This window comes from Sciurus vulgaris (genome assembly GCF_902686455.1).
Source record: "Sciurus vulgaris genome assembly, chromosome: 4".
Lineage (NCBI taxonomy): Eukaryota > Metazoa > Chordata > Mammalia > Rodentia > Sciuridae > Sciurus > Sciurus vulgaris.
Genome location: NC_136464.1, coordinates 56,340,060 through 56,357,350, shown reverse-complemented (window position 1 = coordinate 56,357,350; position 17,291 = coordinate 56,340,060). Strand labels below are relative to the sequence as shown.

Below are 17,291 nucleotides of genomic sequence, written 5' to 3'. Positions count from 1 at the left end.
ATCCTTGTTCCTGCATTCATCATCACTAATAATGTGTCCTTGATTGGATTTGTAGGGTGCCATTTATGGCATGGCCCAGGCAACTGTTGACAGGAATCTGGTTGCGGAATTGTCCTCAGTCTTCTTGGACAGCCTGTATAGTACGGACGTTGTGACCCAGGGAAGCCAAATGAATGGTTCTCCAAAACCCCGCTGAGCATGAACCCTTTCTAGTCCCAAGGAGCTACTGGCCTTCAGAAGGTTCTCGGGGTGTGGAACAGGCTGCGTGCAACTTTGACATCTGTTCCTGCTCCATAGAGCACAACGAGGTAGACCATAAGACAGCTTGCGCCTCAGGATTTTTGTTCCTCCTTTTGTTACTTTTTATGGTTTTTAATTTGAAGACCCCAAAGGATTCTACTGCATAATGAATCTTCCCTTGCCATCAATGTTACCCTTAGAATTGTTTTAACTATTTCCTTCTCTAACTTTTCAGCGTTCATCTTTGCTCAGTCCTTGTGTGGTGGCTCTGACCTGTCCTGACTCTGCAGGGAAGCTATAAGATAGCAAAAGGGTTTCCTTGTTACCTAGGCAGACATTTTGGCTAGCTAGGTAGCACACGTTTATGTAACAGATATTTCCCTGGGTGGGTGTTTGGAGCATTCTAAGTCGGAGTCTCTCTGCTCAAGAGTAGGTCAGTTGTCTCTTTCAAAATCTCTTTCACTACAGCTTGTTCTGTTTTTCCAGGACACAGGTTGGCCAGGTTGCTGTTCCCTGTCATGCAGCCCTGGAGCGATTGACCATGTCTGCTCAGTTGCCCATGGGGGGTATGGAGTGCTCCATTGTCCTCTTCTGCTTGCAGGCCCCATGAGATGTTGGTTGTCACTTTCTTTGGAGATGGTGTTTGAAGTCATGCACCTGTTGGCTTGTTGTTTCCTTAGAGTAGGAAGAGAATGGTTTCCAGAGCATCTAGGACTTTCTGGTTGTGGTGCTGCCTCTCTGCATTGGCAATGGCCAGAGTACACTTGAGTCCTTTTAGTGATGAGCAAAAACCAGATGGTTTTCTATAATTTCCTGAATATCAGCATAGATGAGCATCCTGGTTCAAATATGGGTCACCAAAGTTAGTGGTGGTTCTGCCTCCCTTGCCTTAAGCTGTCGTGTCACAGGAGTCTGTTTGCTGAAGGAAAGCTCAGAGCACCTCACAAGTTGCCTTGACTTACTCTAGGTGGGTGTGGAAGGGCGTGGAGAACATTTAATCTCTCCATGTTCTTCCTGCCTCTTCCCCCTTGATTCATCTTCCAAAGGTACTATGGCAATTAGCCTCAGGTACTGGATGCTGCTCAGTCTTAGCTCAAAGGGAGCAGCGGGAACGACATAAACATTTTGGAATAGGAATGCATGACTTCAAGCAGCCATTGTGGTCTAGGGCCTGGAATTCCTCCGTAAGACGAGCTGCTCAGGGTGGTGCAGAGGAAAGAACCAAATTCTGTGCTCACTTCCTTCTTTTCTCCCTTTTTGGGGGCCCTAATTTAGGTTGAGCCACTGCCCTGCTCTAGTGACATTATACCATGTGCCTTCTCCCCAGCGGTGAGCTCTTCCTGACTCAGCCCTAGGGGAAACGGACCAGTCTTAGAAGTTCCTATTGGGTGGGCGAGAACTTAAGTCAAGTCAGGAGAAACTGCTCTGTTCCCTCCCCTTCTCAGGGACTTGAATATCCAGCCTTTCTAGGCTGCTGTCCTCAAGCTGCCCTCAGCTCCTTAGCACATCTGTCACAGGTGTTCTTTAGCACTGTACTTTTCATCCAATAACTGTGACTAGCTGGCCATGTCACTGCAGGGCTGGTGTGTGTGTGTGTGTGTGCGCGCGCCCTCCTGTGCTTCCCTCCTGTTTGCTCTGCAGTGCATTGTGGGGTTCAAGAGCAGTTTATATATACCTTTGTGTGTGTGTCAGGGAAAGGCCGAGATCTTTAGGACATAGGAGTCACACGCTTCCTCCCAGTTGCTGAACCGGTGGGCACTTCCTTGAGAGAGTAGCTGTGGTCAGAGCCATCTAATTATTGCCTTGGGTCTCCAGGCTTCATGTTGGAGGAGGTCCAGGGGCTCAGAGCCACCCAACAAGCTCCACTATGGCTTGCCAGCTGCTAAAAAGGCAAAGCACATGCCTTGCTGTCTCCCCAGGACCAGACCCTGAGCCACTCACTTCCTCTGTACTGTGACAGCACTGGTGCTGTGGGGTGGTGGTGGTTTTCAAAGGGACCGACTGTAACCACTTTAATTTATGATTAAGAGCCTTAGTTTGACTTAACACTTGTGTAGGCTTCCATTTTATGTCTATTTGTGTGTAGGGGTGTGTGTGTGTGTGTGTGTGTGTGTGCACACATAATTCCTAACGTGTGGCAGAGGTGAGTAGGGTGTCTCTTAATGGTATCATGTTGCTAGCAGATGTCACATTGGCTTCTGCAAAAACTGTACTGTCTCGTTTCTGCATTAGAAGTAAGTAGACCTGTGAAAATACTGCCACGTCACTTTTAATATTACCAGTTTTATACTTGGAAAATGGTACTTGTCTCTTATATCTTTTTTGTCTTGTCTAACCTTCCCCTCTCCAAAAATACGCTCCCTTCATAATTGCAGCAATAATCTCTGAAATTAAACAATTCAGTGTCCCACTGTGGATGGTTGCATTCATTTGTTTACTTGGGCACACACAAAGGAGATCATAAATGCAGTGGGTGGCTCTTGAATGGGCTGTGGTGAGGGATCGCCCCCTGGTGGTTAATCGTTGTGTGACTGCTAATGGTAGCGCCAAGGGACACAAGCCAGCAGCAGTCGGGCTGTCTCTAGAAACTTTAGTAGATAGCTGATTGGTCTCTACACCAGGACTGGTGGGCACACTTGTTCTGGGAGCCCTGAGTTCAGGACGTTAGTTCCCCAGGACCAGTGCTGTCCTGTTTCCTGCCATCTTCTTCTTCTTGCCACGTACTGATGGAGTAAGCCACCTGGGTGGTCTTCAGCCACATGGGCCACACAGCTCTATCTAACCAAAGGACACATCATGACTCTGAGCCTGGCATTTGGTTTGGGGGCTGATAGAGCTCTTCAGGTGGTCTTCATGCATATCACTGCTGGGCATCTTGTTCCATCCTGAATGAGGAAGGACTTCCCAAGGGCAGTCAGGATCTGAAGGCAGTCTTCAGCTAGCCCAGCTTTCCATTCTGGCTTTCAGCCCGTTCGGACTTTGCCAGAGTGAAGGCAAGGAGTGCTGGCCTTGTTGTAGCTGCTGCCAAATGGCCTGGTTCCCTGAGCCACCTGAAAACCCTGAGAGAGGGAGGCCAGGGTGTGCTTGCAACGGGGGGCCTGGCCCATCTAACAAGTAGTGACTGGGATGCCTGTTACTGCCCCTGCAGCTCTAGGCCCCTTTGCCTTCTCTGTGGGTTCTTGGTGGCACCGAGTAGCTTCCAGCTGGTCCCAGCAGTGACAAATAATGACAGGTTACAGTCTGGGTGGGCAAAAGGCTTCAACAAGCCCTTTCTTGACTTGGGGTTTTAATGGCCCTAGTTTTCACTGTGCTTTTGTCCTTGACATCATCTCTTCTCTGCTTAATATCTTCCCCACTTATTTCAATTATTGGGATTAATTTTAGAATAAACGTGTATTTCTGAAAAGTGTTGCCTGTGTCTTTGTCCCACACAAAGGTTCCTCATACAAATGGAGTGCTGCCTGGGTGGAATTTTCACTCTTGATCCATGATAAAGTAGAGGCACAGTCCACACCTCCATGTCTGGTGTTTTCTGTCTTATCTTCTGTCCTGTAAGTCTCAGTCATCAGATCAAAGCACACTTAGAACACCTTAAGTGGGAGGTGGAACAGGTGAGAGCCCTCTGTCTGAATCCTGGTCTTGAGGCTAGGCATTGCAGAGGAATCACCATCCACATAGGTCTTGATTATCTTTTAGTGCATATAGGCTAGGAGAGGGTCCTGCTGACCCTCTTCTGACAATAAGCTTATTTCTAGCCACCAACCTCTGCCTCTTCTGTGGGTCTGAGGGTGTGATTCATCTTGGCTGCCTGTTGTGATACTGCAAGATGCCTGCTCCTAGTGACTCCGATGTTCTCCAGGCACCTAAGTACCCAGGCATTGCTCCAGGTCAGTACCGTGGGTGAGAGACCCTAGGAGAGGGGCTTCACTGTCTATCTCACAACACATGCGAGGTAGTGTCTGTGTGGCATGCACACAGGGGTGAAGGTGAACTGCCATCACTGCCCCCTTCCCAGTCACGGCACATCTGTGGACATATTCTGTCCTGGAGTTACTGGCTGAGGACCTGTCCTGTGCAAACCAGCCCTTAACTGACTCCTAAACCATACCTCATGTCCTCTCTTACAGAGTAAAAGCAGGTAAGCCCTGAGACCTTGGCTGAGATTCTGAGAAATGCAGAAGCCATCAGGATTAGGAGCGCTGCTTTAATGTTACAGGATAGTGTATTAGGGTTCGCCAGGGAAACGGCCAGTTTACACAGAAGAAATGGACTTATGTGATAATGGAGATCAGCAAGTCCTAAGATCTGTGGTTGGCAAGCTGGAGCCCAGGAGAGCTGAGGTGCAGCTTCAGTCCAGAGGCCAGCAGGCTTGAGACCCACAGAGCAGACTGTTCAGTTTGAATCTGAAAGCAGGGAAATATCAATGCCACAGCTCAAGGCAGTCAGGCAAGTGTTCTCTGGAGGTGGGCCAGCCCTTTTGCTCCATCCTGGCCTCCCACCTTAGGGAGGGCAACCTGCTGTACTCAGTACCAATACACGAATCTCATCCAGAACACCCACACTGATACACCCAGAATAATGCTTGACCAAATGTCTGGGCACCCCATGGCCCAGCCAAGTTGACACATGAAATTAGTCATGACAGCAGGAAGAAGATACTATGGCCACAGACTGTCTGTCTAGACGGAGGTCCCCATGCCCTCCTCACTTGTGTTCATGTTGCCTGCTTAGCCACCTCTGCCCCTCAAGAATCCTCTTTGAGTCTTTGAGGTATAACTTAGAATCACCCTTGTCACCACTAGTCATTGCTCATTTCTTATCCTGACATTTAACCTTAACTTCGTTTTCCTCTGTTTAGTTAATAGTCTTCCTGTTTGATTCCCCTAGATGGTACTGAACCTGAAGGGAGGGTGTTCTCCTTCCCTTTCTCCTAGCACCTTGAACTGTAGCTTGGGGCAGAAAGCATTTCCACTTAAGTGCCTATTGACTGGGGGTGCAGCTCAGCAGTAGAGCACTTGCCTACCATGTGCAAGGCCTTGGGTTTCATCCCCAGTAAGACCAAGTGATACATTAGGTTTTGTTGGAGGAATAAAAGTACACGTTTCCTAAGATAAGACTTTATTTCACCCTGTGTCACAGCTGCTTAGGAAATGGATTAGGGAGCAAGACACATCCTGGAAGGAAAATCACTACTGTTGCTGGGAACCTGCAAGGAAAGGGAGGGCCTTCTCTAAAGTAACAAAGCCCAAGGGTAAAGAGTGGCAGAGGGGAAGAAAGGTTTCAATTCCGGGTGTTGGCAGTGACCCTGGCATCTTACCACAGCATTGACCCTACCCCTACATGGAGGCCAGCAGGGTGAACACAGCAGATCTGACTGCAGCAGTCTCAGAGACCAAGGGCTCCCTACCTGGATTCCCAGATCAGTCACCCCTTTCCCCTAAGAATGCAAAGGGTAGGGTCTATGTCATGGACACTGCTACTTGTTCGATGAAGCTGGCCAGATTTATGTCCCGTTCTGAAAGGCCTGCACATTCATGGGTGCTCAGGGTGATATGTACCTGAAACAAAAAAAAAAAAAGAAGTTCAGGGCTGGTCAACTCCACCGACTTCACCTGAGAGTAGGAGGGTCACTAACTTTTGGACTCAGCCCCACTAAGAACTCCAGAACAGCAGGTGGCCACTACAGTCCCTCATGGGAAAAGCAGCTGGTCACTACCATCTTTCCTAGGGATTGCTGCCCTGACGGGTCTTGTAACAGCAATGCAAAGCCATTTTGTATTACATCTCCCCTTGATGTTTTCCAAAAATAAGGGTGACTTTAGCTACAGAAAAATTTAACATCCAGATGTCAAGAGCAACCTAAAAGCTACAGGCAAAACCCAAACTGCTGACTCCTAAACCATCCATTTACAGAGAGCTCCTTCCACCCTTAATGTTTTTAAACAGGCCAACAGAGTTCTTGGCACATGGCAGGTATTTAAGGACTGTTCAATTCATTAAGCAGACAGATCTGTTTGTTATGCATGGGTATTCTTAGCTCAAGTTTATTACTTTTTTATTCTTCTATCCTTCTAGAAGATTAAAACCATTTGGAGCTATTAATGAATAATCATGCCTGATTCCCACAGCCTTTCCATTCTTGGATTTTGCTTTATTGACATCAACTTTAACCACAAGTATCTCAAAGCGTTTTTAATTTGAATGTCCTTAATCTGTAGTGAGACTGGCCACTTAGGTTGAGTCTAGGAAAGAGGCAGATAGAATGAAAGAACAGTCAACCTGTGGTGGGGGCAGAGTCAAGTTCAAGGGAGAGCCTTCAGAACGAGCCCACGTGCTCAGATTTGGATGGGGACAGCACAACCCAGGCACACAACCTTGCTCACCTTGTTGTACATGTTGAACCACTCAGGATGGTGGTCCAGCTTCTCGGCCTGCAGGGCCACTCTGGTCATGAAGCCGAAAGCCTAGTAAGAGTAGTGAGCCCCAGGTTAGCACTCTGAGAGAAGGGACTCCTGGGCACCTTTTCCTGGTCAATTTAAGGCCTAGATACAGAAGGATGGACTCGCTTCCTCCAGGGAGATCCCTTGGCTCTCATCATTCCCATGACAGCCTGCCCCTGCTCTGAGACTTGACTTAGCGGTTCTCTCTCTGTATCAGGAGGAAGGTCTTTTACTAGGATCACTAACAAGGTACAGACAGTTCAGGAGGTTAAAGTCTGAGTCTTTTGACTATTAAAATGCCTCCAGATGTCTGTTTGCTACTTGGACTATCTTTTCTGAGGATTTTGCCAGGTAGAGTTCAAGACTTTTTCGTACTCTGTGATCCCCGAAGTGACACTTCCCAGGTCGTTCAAGGAAATGAATTTCCCCATTGGCACAGTGCCCAAATAACCTGGAAGAGTGTGGTCTGGCAGTCTTGGCTAATGGAACTTGAAGGGAGGAAACAAGTCTGAAGTGTGGCTGGTCAGCCCCAGGCTCAGCCCACCCTCCCTCCCGACACCCGGCTGAGCTCCCTGGACACACCCTGTTGAAGTCTTTGAAATGGAACTGCTTGAAGATGGCATCCCGGCCCTCCATCTCAGTCCAGCCCACAGCCCTCAGGTTTGGCAGCAGCTGGTCTCTCTCCTCGGCACTTAGCCTGTGTGCTTTGCCAGCCTAGAAGAGGAAGACAGCAGAGGCCCGAGGGCATTTCTCTTCATAGGTTCAAAGAGAAGCCCCAGACCAGAGGGAACTGAGCCAGCCTGTGCTGGTGGCTGTGGACACAGGTGACCAGTCAAAGGGCAGCAGCTCTTCAGGCAATAGACCAGGTCTTGAGGGGGCTGCTCTGCCCAGGAGGTGGGTCTGGGCTTGTTCACTGACAGAGCCCCCAGCTGTATTTATTATATCTATAATGAGGAGTACAAGCCAAGTCCAGTGCAGATCTCGTGTTACAGTACAAACTTTGAGGAAAAGAGCACCAACTGTCCAGTCTCCCGTCTTTCTTTTCTTCTTCCTTTTTTTTATCTGGCACAAGGGATTGAACCCAGGGGCGCCCAACCACTGAGCCACTTCTCCAGACCTTTTTATTTTTATTTTGAGACAGAGTATCGCTAAGTTGCCGAGGCCGATTTTGAACTCATCATCTTCCTACCTCAGCCTCCCGAGTCACTGGGATGATAGGCATGCCTGGCTCCAGCCCCCCTTGTATCTACTTGATCCCATCTGTGCTCACCCCCACCCCCGCCCCTTACCCTTCCATAACTTTCAGAGAAAACTGAGGTGGAGAGAGGATACAGGGCTTCTGCACTCTTCTCTCACCCCAGTGACGACATCGCAGGTTCTCAAAGTGTGATCTGTGCATCTGCATCCCTGGTGCTGGGCAAAGTGACAGTGTGTAGAACACATTTCCAGGCGACTCTTAACCAGCACAGCTGACAGAGTTGACAGCCTCTGGCACTACCTCCCATAGGTATTAACCACACCACCAAGCAGCCTCTGGTCCCGAGCTGCCAGCTCCAGGTTCTCAGACCTTCTGTCTCCTGGCAGCTTGGGGAGCTCTGGCCACAGGGCTCAGTCCCAGAGTGGGAGTAACTTGTCCCAAGGCAGTTGGCAAACCCCATCCTGGTTGTCTATTGTATAGAGTGCACTGGGGGAAGCCCGAAGTGGCACAGTTCAGGCCATGTGAACCCTCAGGGAAGCCAGGGAAGCCAGGGTCGGTTCTATTCTCTAGGGGAAACCCAGCTCTAGGAGCTTAAAGGACCCCAGAAGTTAGGCTTCTAAAATGAAACCACCCAAGATCGGACACGGAGAGCCAAACAACTCAGTTAGGTCTGGGGGAGAGAGCGGGGGAGGTCCGTTGAGCTTTCATGAAGCAGCCCACGGTCTGGATGCCCTGGGGTGAGTAGGCCCAACTGGCTCAAGCCTCAGTTTCACCATTTACCAGTCAGTTGGCCCTGTGGCACTCAAAAGAATTTTGGTTTCATGGGTAAAGGGATAAGAGCTCTACCACACAAATCATCCAGAAGTGCTAGGGGGACACTAATAAACCATATGGCTACTAAGTAAATGCATTTGCATTTTAAGCAATACCTCATGGGGCAAGGAGGCCCACAATGGCCTCACTGCATTGGGCTAGCATTTTGAGGTAGCAGATTTTCTCCCTCTGGAAAATGTGAAATCAGTTCTCTGAACTGATGGGGCTTGGTTCCTCTCTTGCCCTTGGCTGCAGATCAGGACAGGGATGGCAGGGGAGAGCAACATAACCCACTTAACAGCCAGGTCTCCTTTCCAGAACTGGCCTTTCCTGGGGCTGATAAGCCTGGTCCATGTTTCCAGGCAACCAGATGTCAGCCAAGGCATCAGAGCCCAGTTTATTTCCTTAGCTCTGAAAGGGGTGGGCAGGTACAGGTGAGCTCCTGAAGGGCTCCTATTTCTCTTTAGAATCTTCTGGACTCTCCAAAGTTCTGACAAACCTGAACTCAGAGGGAAGGAGTCTTGTTTGCTTAGTAAATCAGGGTCAGGCCTAGACCCGCCCCTGGTCTCTGGGGGAGTGAGGAGGTAGTGTGCAGAGGAGTTACTGATTACCCAAGCCTGTATCTTTCAGGTCTCTGTGCCTGTCCTCAAGCCATAACAGCCAAAATGCCATTCCAGTCCTGGATGCTCCCAAATACAGTTCCGGGCCTAATCGCTCCCAGATGCACAGCCGGGAGGAACCTAATAGCTCGCCCCGGGGGGCAGCTGGGGGGGGGGGGCAGCTCGGCCTGGAAGAAGGATGATCCTGAGCCATCAGGAGCCCACCGCTCGGCCCTACCTCCAATCAGGCGCAGGGGCGGGGTCTGAGGCCAGGTGTAGCGGTATAGGGTCTGAGTCCCTGCCAGGCCCCCCACCTCAGTGGGAGCAGGCAGGGGCAGTGAGCAGGCACCGCCGGGACGCGCGCAGCAGCCGCCCCGCTCCCAGCCCCGCCCCCAGCGCGGGCGCGCAGTAGCGCGGCCCTGGAGTCAAGGCCAGGCCCAGCTCCCGCCTCGCAGGGCCCGCCCGCCACCGCCCCTGAGCAGCCCAGTGGCCACCGCTGCCCACGGAGACCTGACTCTCCAGGGTGGGCCATGTGGGCTCTGCAGAGGCTTGAAGGGACCCCACCGCCCTCCCGGCGCTGGCTCTCCCCCACCCCCGCGTGGCGCGATCCCCCGCTCACCATGTCGGGGCGCGGCGCGCAGGCAGGTGGCCGGACCGGCAGCAGGTGGCGGCGGGCAGGGCGAGCGCGCGGCGGGGCGCTCTGGCGGCTGCCCCGGGGCGGAGCCGCGCTCGGGCCGCCCACTGGTAATGATTAAAGGCGGGCGGCTCTCGGCTCGGCCTCCTTCCAGCACTTTCCTGGGCGCAGAGAACCGCTACCGATGGCTGGCCACTTCCGAGTCACGCCCCGCTTCCCAGCTGGGTGATCCTGGGCTCTAGGCCACCTGACTTTTTCTTGGAAAAAAAAAAAAAAAAGAATATAATTGACTGAAATAAATTGCACACATTTAAAGAGGACAATTTGACATGTTTCTGCTGGGAAACCATTACCGTGATCGAGATCAGGGACACAGCGGTCCAATAGGTCCTAAAGTTTTCTCGCGCCATTTAATAACCTCTCCCACCGCGAGTCCACCTCCCCAGGCGACCACTGATGTACTTTGTCACTGTAGTTTGCATTTTTTAAGAATCTTATGTAGATGTAACTATATAGTACACACTCGGCATAAGTCTTTTTGAGGTTAATGCATATTGCATATATCAATAGTTCCTTGTTTTTAAGACCAAGTAAGATTTATATATTGAATAGTATTGCTTTGTATGTATATACCCCAAATTGTTGAACAATTCACTGTTGAGGGATCTTTGGGTTGTTTCCAGTTGAGCTATTACAAATAAAACTGTTAGGAACTGCATGCCCAAGATTTTGTATGGACTCCTGTTTTAAGTTTTCTAGGGTAATACCTAGGAATGGAATGTCTGGGTCAGCTGACAGGTGCATGTTTACAACCTATTGGGAACAACAGTTTTCTGAGTGGTTGTATTATTTTACATTTCCACTAGGGGAGAGTTTCAGTTCTACATTTTACATTCTCCCAGACACTTGGTGCAGCCGGATTTTCTTTTTCTTTTATTTTTTTCTTTATTTTTCTTTATTTATTTTTTCTTCTTGGTACTGGGGTTTGAAACCAGGGATGCTTTACCTCAGAACTAAACCCCCAGCCCTTTTCCAGCTGGCCTCAAACTCATAGTCCTCCTGCCTCAGCCTCCCAAGCTGCTGAGATTGCAGGCTTGTGGCACCACATATGTGTGGATTTATTTCTGCACTTGCTCTTCTGTTCCATTGATCTATTCATTCATCTTGACACCAATACCACACTGTCTTGATTACTGTAGGTTTATTATTATTATTTTAATAAAAATAAATTAAATTTTTAAAATAATAATGTGGATTGAAGCCAGGGATGCTCTACCACTGAGCTACACCTCCAGCCCTGTTTATTTTTTGAAATAGGGTCTCACTAAGGTGCCAAGCTTGGCCTCAAATTTTCGATCCTCCTGCCTCAGCTTCTGGAGTAGCTGGGATTATAGGTGTGCGCCAACATGCCTGTCCTGTAGCTTTAAAATAAGTCTTAGGCTCAGGTAATGTTAATTCTTTTAATATTCCAAAATTTTTTTTCTATTAACTTTTATTCCCATACTCCAATTTTCTTCTCCCTATAGTAGCAACCTCTCCAATGTGCTAATGTGGGTTTTGTTTGTACATATTCTTGCAAAATTCATGTTGTTGCTTCTTCTGTATGCATTTTAAAATTTCTGTAAGTGGTGGTGTTACCCATCACATCCTGTTTCTTATGAAACAGAACGCTTGGTGGAAAATTACGACCAACCCACGTTGCCAGGCATATACTTCATCTGCTCTACAAGTGTTGTCACTGCTGCTTGGTGAGACTCCGCTACGAGACTCCACCGCGGGTTAACATAGTACTGATCATGGCCACTCAGGTGGTCTCCAATTCCTTAACACCGCCACCGCCACTCTCATGCCCCAAGCATGTAGGTAGGTGGTCAGTCCCTTGCGCATGTGCACAGCCAGCAAAACGGCAGAGGGTGATGTGCAGCAAACAGCTGGGGGGGTGGGGGGACTCCCTGCTGGTCTGCGGGAAGCTTCTTAGCTTCAATAACCTATCAACCTGCAGTTCCCCTCATAGGTGTGGAACTCACCTTAGTTCCAGATGTTGTCCAGAATGGCCACTTGGTCCAACTCACCTGCATGCATGAGGGTTCCTATTTTCTCCACGATTCACACATGCTTGCCCTTGGCCTCTTCTGCCTTTTTTATTTATTTACTTTTTTTTTTTTTTTTTTGGTTAGGCTAATAGCTATAAAATGAGAGCTCACTGTTTTACCCTGAGTTTTTCCTGATTACTAACGATTTTACACACTTCTTCATATGCTCGCTAGCATCTGTGGCTGGCTGTTTGTAAACTGCTTTTTAATATCCTTTACCAACTTTTTTTTACAATTTGTAGTTCTTTTAATTAGTTCTGTGGAAGTTTATATTTGGACATTAATTGCTTATCAATTTTAGATGTTGCAAATATTTCTTCTATTCTGCCATCTGTATACTAACTTCATCCCTGATGTTCTTTGTGGGTAGAAATCTTACATTTTGATACAATAAGACTTATCTTCCCCCCACACACATCGTCTTATAATTTTGTGCTTTTCAAGATTTATTTAATAAGCTGGGTGTGGTAGCACACATTTGTAATCCTAGTGGCTTGGGGGACTAAGGAAGGAGTGTAAGGAAATTTCCACAGAACCATGCCGGACACGAGAAATCACATAAGGGAATTTATTAAGCAAACAGAGTGTCTCCCTGCAGGGTAAGAGAGAAAATGAGAGGAAAAGAGAAAGGAAAAGAAAGGGCGTGCGCTAGAGAGAGTGGAAAGCCAGGAGGATAGAGAAAAGTGAGCAGGACAGACAGAAGAATGGGAAAAGATGGCGGGGAAGCTATAGTAAAACAGTTGAATTCTGCCGGGCTAATAGGGGACCAATAATGGAGAAGGATATTTGCAAGCTGACTGATGAACCAATAGCTAGCTAGGATGTTCACAGATTGACAAGTGGTTGGGAGGCGGGGAAAATGGCTGCACCTGATTGAGGGGGAGAGCAGCTTTATACATTACAAGGAGGATCACAAATTCAAAGCCAGCCTCAGCAACTTAGTGAGGCCCTAAGCAACTCAGTGAAACCCTCCCTGTCTAAATAAAATCTTAAGAAAGGCACTGGGGGTGTGGCTTAGTGGTTAAGTGCCCCTGGGTTCAATCCCTTGTACCCCCCTTGCCCCCCCAAAATTAAAGGAAGCATAGGAGGCCCAGGACAGTCTTCCCAGCTGGCAAAACTTTTTTCCAAATAAGAATGGTTTTATGATAAAGGTCAAGATGAAGCCATAGACTTTTTGTAGTGACCTTGGATAGATTTGAGGCTCTGTTGGGTTTCTAAGAATCTCCGTGATGACACTCTTGGACCAACTTTTGCAACTAGCCTCCTATTGGAGACTAGAGGTCACTGATAACCTGGATTTGTTTGGACCATCTGATCATCCCATTCCACCCCAGAATTTTGCCCCTCCATTAAAATGACTTAGAAGTCATCTCTTCGAAGGACCAGGGACAGATTCAGGATTTTGATACTTCTCAAGTTTTGTTCTTTAAGAAAGAGAACACAAACTACAGAAACAATTTTAAGTACCAATGTAAATTTTGAGTTAGAAGGAGAAAGAAATTCACAAACAATCAGATTTAAAAGAACTACCCCAAATGTCATAAAGTTCAGAAAAATAGTATTTTTATTAGCTGCCTGGCACATGTCTATAACGGTGTTCACTTCCTGCCACATTGGCTGTGTTTCAAAGACCTCTTCATATGATGGTGGTTTTGCATTAGCGGTTTCTTTCTTTCTTTCTTTCTTTCTTTCTTTCTTTCTTTCTTTCTTTCTTTCTTTCTTTCTTTCTTTCTTTCTTTCTTTTTTTTATTTTTTATTTTTTCTTTTGAGATAGGGTCTTGCTAAATTGCTTAGGGTTTCACTAAACCCTAAGGCTGGCTTTGAACTTGTGAGTCTCCTATCTCATCCTCTGGAGCTGCTGAGATTACAGGTGTGCACTGCTCCCTCCCCTCCCCCCATTAGCTTTTTTGTTTGTTTCCAGAGATTGAATCCCGGGCACTCCACCACTGAGCCACATCCCCAGCCCTTTCTGTATTTTATTTAGAGACAGGGTCTCACTGAGTTGCTTAGCACCTTGCTAAATTGCTGAGGCTGCCTCAGCTTCCCAAGCTGCTGAGATTACAGGCCTGTGCTATTGTGCCTGACTGCATTAGCATTTTTTTAAAAAGAGAGAATAGGAAGATTAATTTGGGTAACCAGGCAAGAAGAAAGACATTGTTTTTATTATGCATGGTTTGTATGCATAAGCTGTGACCTCACACATAGTATGCTTACTGGTTGGGTTTGACCAATAAATAAATAAATAAACAAATAAATTTTAAAAATTCTGAAAAGTTCTCCTTGTGCAATAAAAAAGAAAAAAAGTAATGATGTATTTGTAATTGACTGTATTATATAATTCAGAATATTTCTGACAAGGAGAGACCATCTGTTTTGATTAGATAGTGATCAAAATAAAATTGTCTGCTTACACATGTCACGTACCTGCTGATTGGAACAATTTCCTGGGGAATCAGCTCTGTACATACCAAGCTTTGTTTCTCCTCTATTGCCCACAGACTTCTCTGCCAGGAGCCATGGAACATGGCTCACAAGTGGAAATATTCCTGGGAGGCATTCCTGTCACCAAGATGGCAGTGACTGAGAATCACATAGATGTATCCCTGTGTACCCAGATCAAATGTATCCTCCACTTGTGTTGCCCTAAGCCAGGGTCCCAGACACACCCAAGCACCTACGCTGACACAACCCAACTTTCATAGGGAAGGTCGAAGGTAGAAAAAGACAATGAGCTTAACCCACTGCACTTAAAATAGCTTCCTTTTCTGCTTTTGCAAAAACCCATGACATGCCTGGTGCAGTGGCACATGCCTGTAATCCCAGTGGCTCAGGAGGCTGAGGCAGGAAAATATCCAGTTCAAAACCAGCCTCAGCAACTTAGCAAGGCCCTAAGCAACTCAGTAAGATCCTGTCTCTAAAGAAAATATGAAAAAGGGCTGGGGAATGTGGCTCAGTGGTTAAGTGCTCCTGGGTTCAATCCCTGGTACCAAAAACAAACAAACAACAAACAACAAACAAACAAACAAACACGTGACATGTTGGTCCTCAGCTGGGTCCTATTCAAGGCTCAGGCCTCACTTGCTTCACCCAGCCTTAGCTATTGAGTTCACTTCACCCTTGGCCACCTTTGTTTGGTCCCTTTCCTCAGTATTTCACTTCATTTCGTTCTCTTGCACCTGAAGGATGAAGATGGAACACCTCTGGATCTCCACAGTGCTTGGCACTCTGCCCTGGACTTAGTACCTTTCTACAAATATTTCCCAAATCCATGTTTCTGGTTTTCAATAGCAGCGATGGTCGATGGCCACTCAGCACCCTATAAACTGTATTCAGGAAGTAGCATTTAACAATGACAGCTCGGCACCCTGCCATTTGTGTAGTAGTCATCTTTTGCCAGGCTCTGGGCTGAAAAAATCCAAAGATTTTTAAAAAGAGCTTTTTAAAAAATTATATTAGGAAACTTGTATTCATAGTGAAGGGGGGACCGTGTGGTTGGGTGGGAGGAGAAATGTCAAAGTTTGCTCACCCACCAGGTTCGGTACCTGCCCAGGTCACCATGCAGAGGTGTCCACCACCTTTAGAGAGGCCTGCTCTGAGGTGAGGCTCCTTCACTCCCTTAGTTGTGAGATCTTGGACAGTTTACCTTTGGAGTGACAGTTTCCTCACCTGTAAAGTGGGGATAATAATAACAGCTGCCTTGGAGGATTATTCTAGTGATTAAATGAGATATTCCACATTGGTGCCTAGCACTGTCACCCAGGTCCTCTCCACCCCATGCTGAAGGTCACCTTCACAACATGGCTTTCTGCCTCTTCTGCCTGGGGACCTTCTACCTACAGAGCATGCTGTGTCCAGTAGTAGGCAGACTGCAGGGGACAGGAAGTCAATGCCCTACTCTCAAACTTCCAAACCTTGTCCATGGTGGGGGGAGGTTCATGGATGAACACCCACCCCCAATGCCCCTCTGGTGCATCGCCCAGCAGGGTTCTGTGATCACTGCCTCACAAGCCCATTCTTCTTGTCTTTCTCCTCCCCCACTAACCCACCTGCTGTCAGTTCTTCTTTTATTCTCTTTCTTCTTTCAAGGTTGTCTTTTTCTCATGGATTTGTAGGATAATAGCCCTTCATTTATTATTTATGTTGTAAATATTTTCTCCAAATCTCATTTGCTTTTTGGCTCAGTGACATAGGGACATGCTTAATTCTTAAATTGCCAAGCCTGCCTGACTTTCCTTTACATTTCTGATTTAGGAAGGACTCCCTTGCCTCAAGTTTAACAAATATGTGTCTTTATTGCATTCTCAAACTTTACCATGAGTAAAAAGTTGGAAAGAGATTAATTTCTCTGGAATTTACTTTGGGGCCTCATGTGAGATACAGTAACCACAATCACAATATTCATGATTTTATTTTCCAGGTGGATCAGCCATCATCCCATGCAATTTTGTTGCTACATTGAATCCATTGTATCTCCTTTGCCCCTATCTGAGATGCTTCTTTTCTCATATGATGCCTTCCCATAATCCCCTGTCTTGGTTTCCTCATTTTTCTCTGCTCCTTTGATCCATCAGCTCCACCCTGTTTTAATTTCTCTAGCTTTGTTGTTCGTTTTGATAGCTGGTAGGTCACATTGCATCTCATTTTTCTTCTTCAAAATGTTCCTGCCTAATCTTGCTTGTTTACTCTTTCAGATGAGCTTTAAAATCAGCTTGTCAAGTTCTATAAAAATTCTTTAGGAATCTGATTGGGAATGCATTGAATTTATAGATTTAATTTGGAAGGAATTGACATCTTCATATTATCAAGTCTCCCCATCTTGAAACATGATATATCACTCCATTTATTCAGGGCTTCTTTATGTCCTTCACTAAAGTTTTATTGTCTTCCTCATATAGGACTCGGATATTTCTTGTTAGGTTTATTCTTAGGTTTTTTATAATCTCGGTTGGCCATTGCTTATGGGATGGCTTTTCCATTACATTTCTAATTGGCCTTGCTGGGTGTGGGAGAGGTGTGGCTTTTCATGTTATCTTGTCTCCAGTTTGCAGATCAATCCTCTATTTAGTTTTATTATTTGCCAGTGGATCGGAAAAACTTTGAACCAGTTGTGCCTGGCCCACGTGGGAAGGGCCTTCCTAAAGAGCAGAGAACCTCACTGACTGCTTTTGAACTTGTAGGAGTTCCTAATTCTGGCCCCTGTGTCTGTTTCCATGCGCAGTCTCCCTCGCTGCCTCCTCCCCCTCCTTCCTCAAGTGGACTTTGATTCCTAGGAGC

The 17,291-nt window shown here is 47.1% G+C and overlaps 2 protein-coding genes across 7 annotated transcripts in view; one reads left to right on the top strand and one right to left on the bottom strand.

Moving 5' to 3' along the window:
- SGPL1 (sphingosine-1-phosphate lyase 1) overlaps positions 1-2,655 on the top strand; it is a 51,557-nt gene extending 48,902 nt beyond the window's left edge. For all 5 annotated transcript variants that reach the window (XM_079135795.1, XM_079135797.1, XM_079135794.1 and 2 more), the window contains one exon: positions 56-2,655. In XM_079135795.1, the coding sequence (XP_078991921.1) occupies positions 56-196 (141 nt within the window). In that variant the 3' untranslated portion in view covers positions 197-2,655. The remainder of the gene's footprint in view (positions 1-55) is intronic.
- Positions 2,656-4,524: 1,869 nt separating this feature from the next.
- PCBD1 (pterin-4 alpha-carbinolamine dehydratase 1) lies at positions 4,525-10,068 on the bottom strand. 2 transcript variants are annotated; one of them, XM_079137489.1, is made up of 4 exons: positions 9,910-10,068; positions 7,263-7,394; positions 6,624-6,704; positions 4,525-4,643 (listed from the first exon to the last, which is right to left on the bottom strand). In XM_079137489.1, exons 1-4 carry the CDS (start codon positions 9,910-9,912, stop codon positions 4,539-4,541), a joined length of 321 nt encoding a protein of 106 aa, XP_078993615.1. In that variant the 5' UTR covers positions 9,913-10,068; the 3' UTR covers positions 4,525-4,538. The 2 variants fall into 2 exon arrangements, with proteins under 2 accessions (XP_078993615.1, XP_078993616.1); XM_079137490.1 differs by lacking the exon at positions 4,525-4,643 and adding an exon at positions 4,669-5,798 and having other exon boundaries at positions 9,910-10,067.
- Between the last annotated feature and the right edge of the window lie 7,223 nt (positions 10,069-17,291).

What these genes read in the sequence shown, in the direction of transcription:
- PCBD1 (XM_079137489.1), bottom strand. An exon ending in ATTTCAAAGACTTCAACAGG is followed by an intron (nt 6,705 to 7,262) that starts GTGTGTCCAGGG and finishes TACTCTTACTAG; the next exon opens with GCTTTCGGCTTCATGACCAG. An exon ending in GGTTCAACATGTACAACAAG is followed by an intron (nt 4,644 to 6,623) that starts GTGAGCAAGGTT and finishes CCCTGCTTTCAG; the next exon opens with ATTCAAACTGAACAGTCTGC.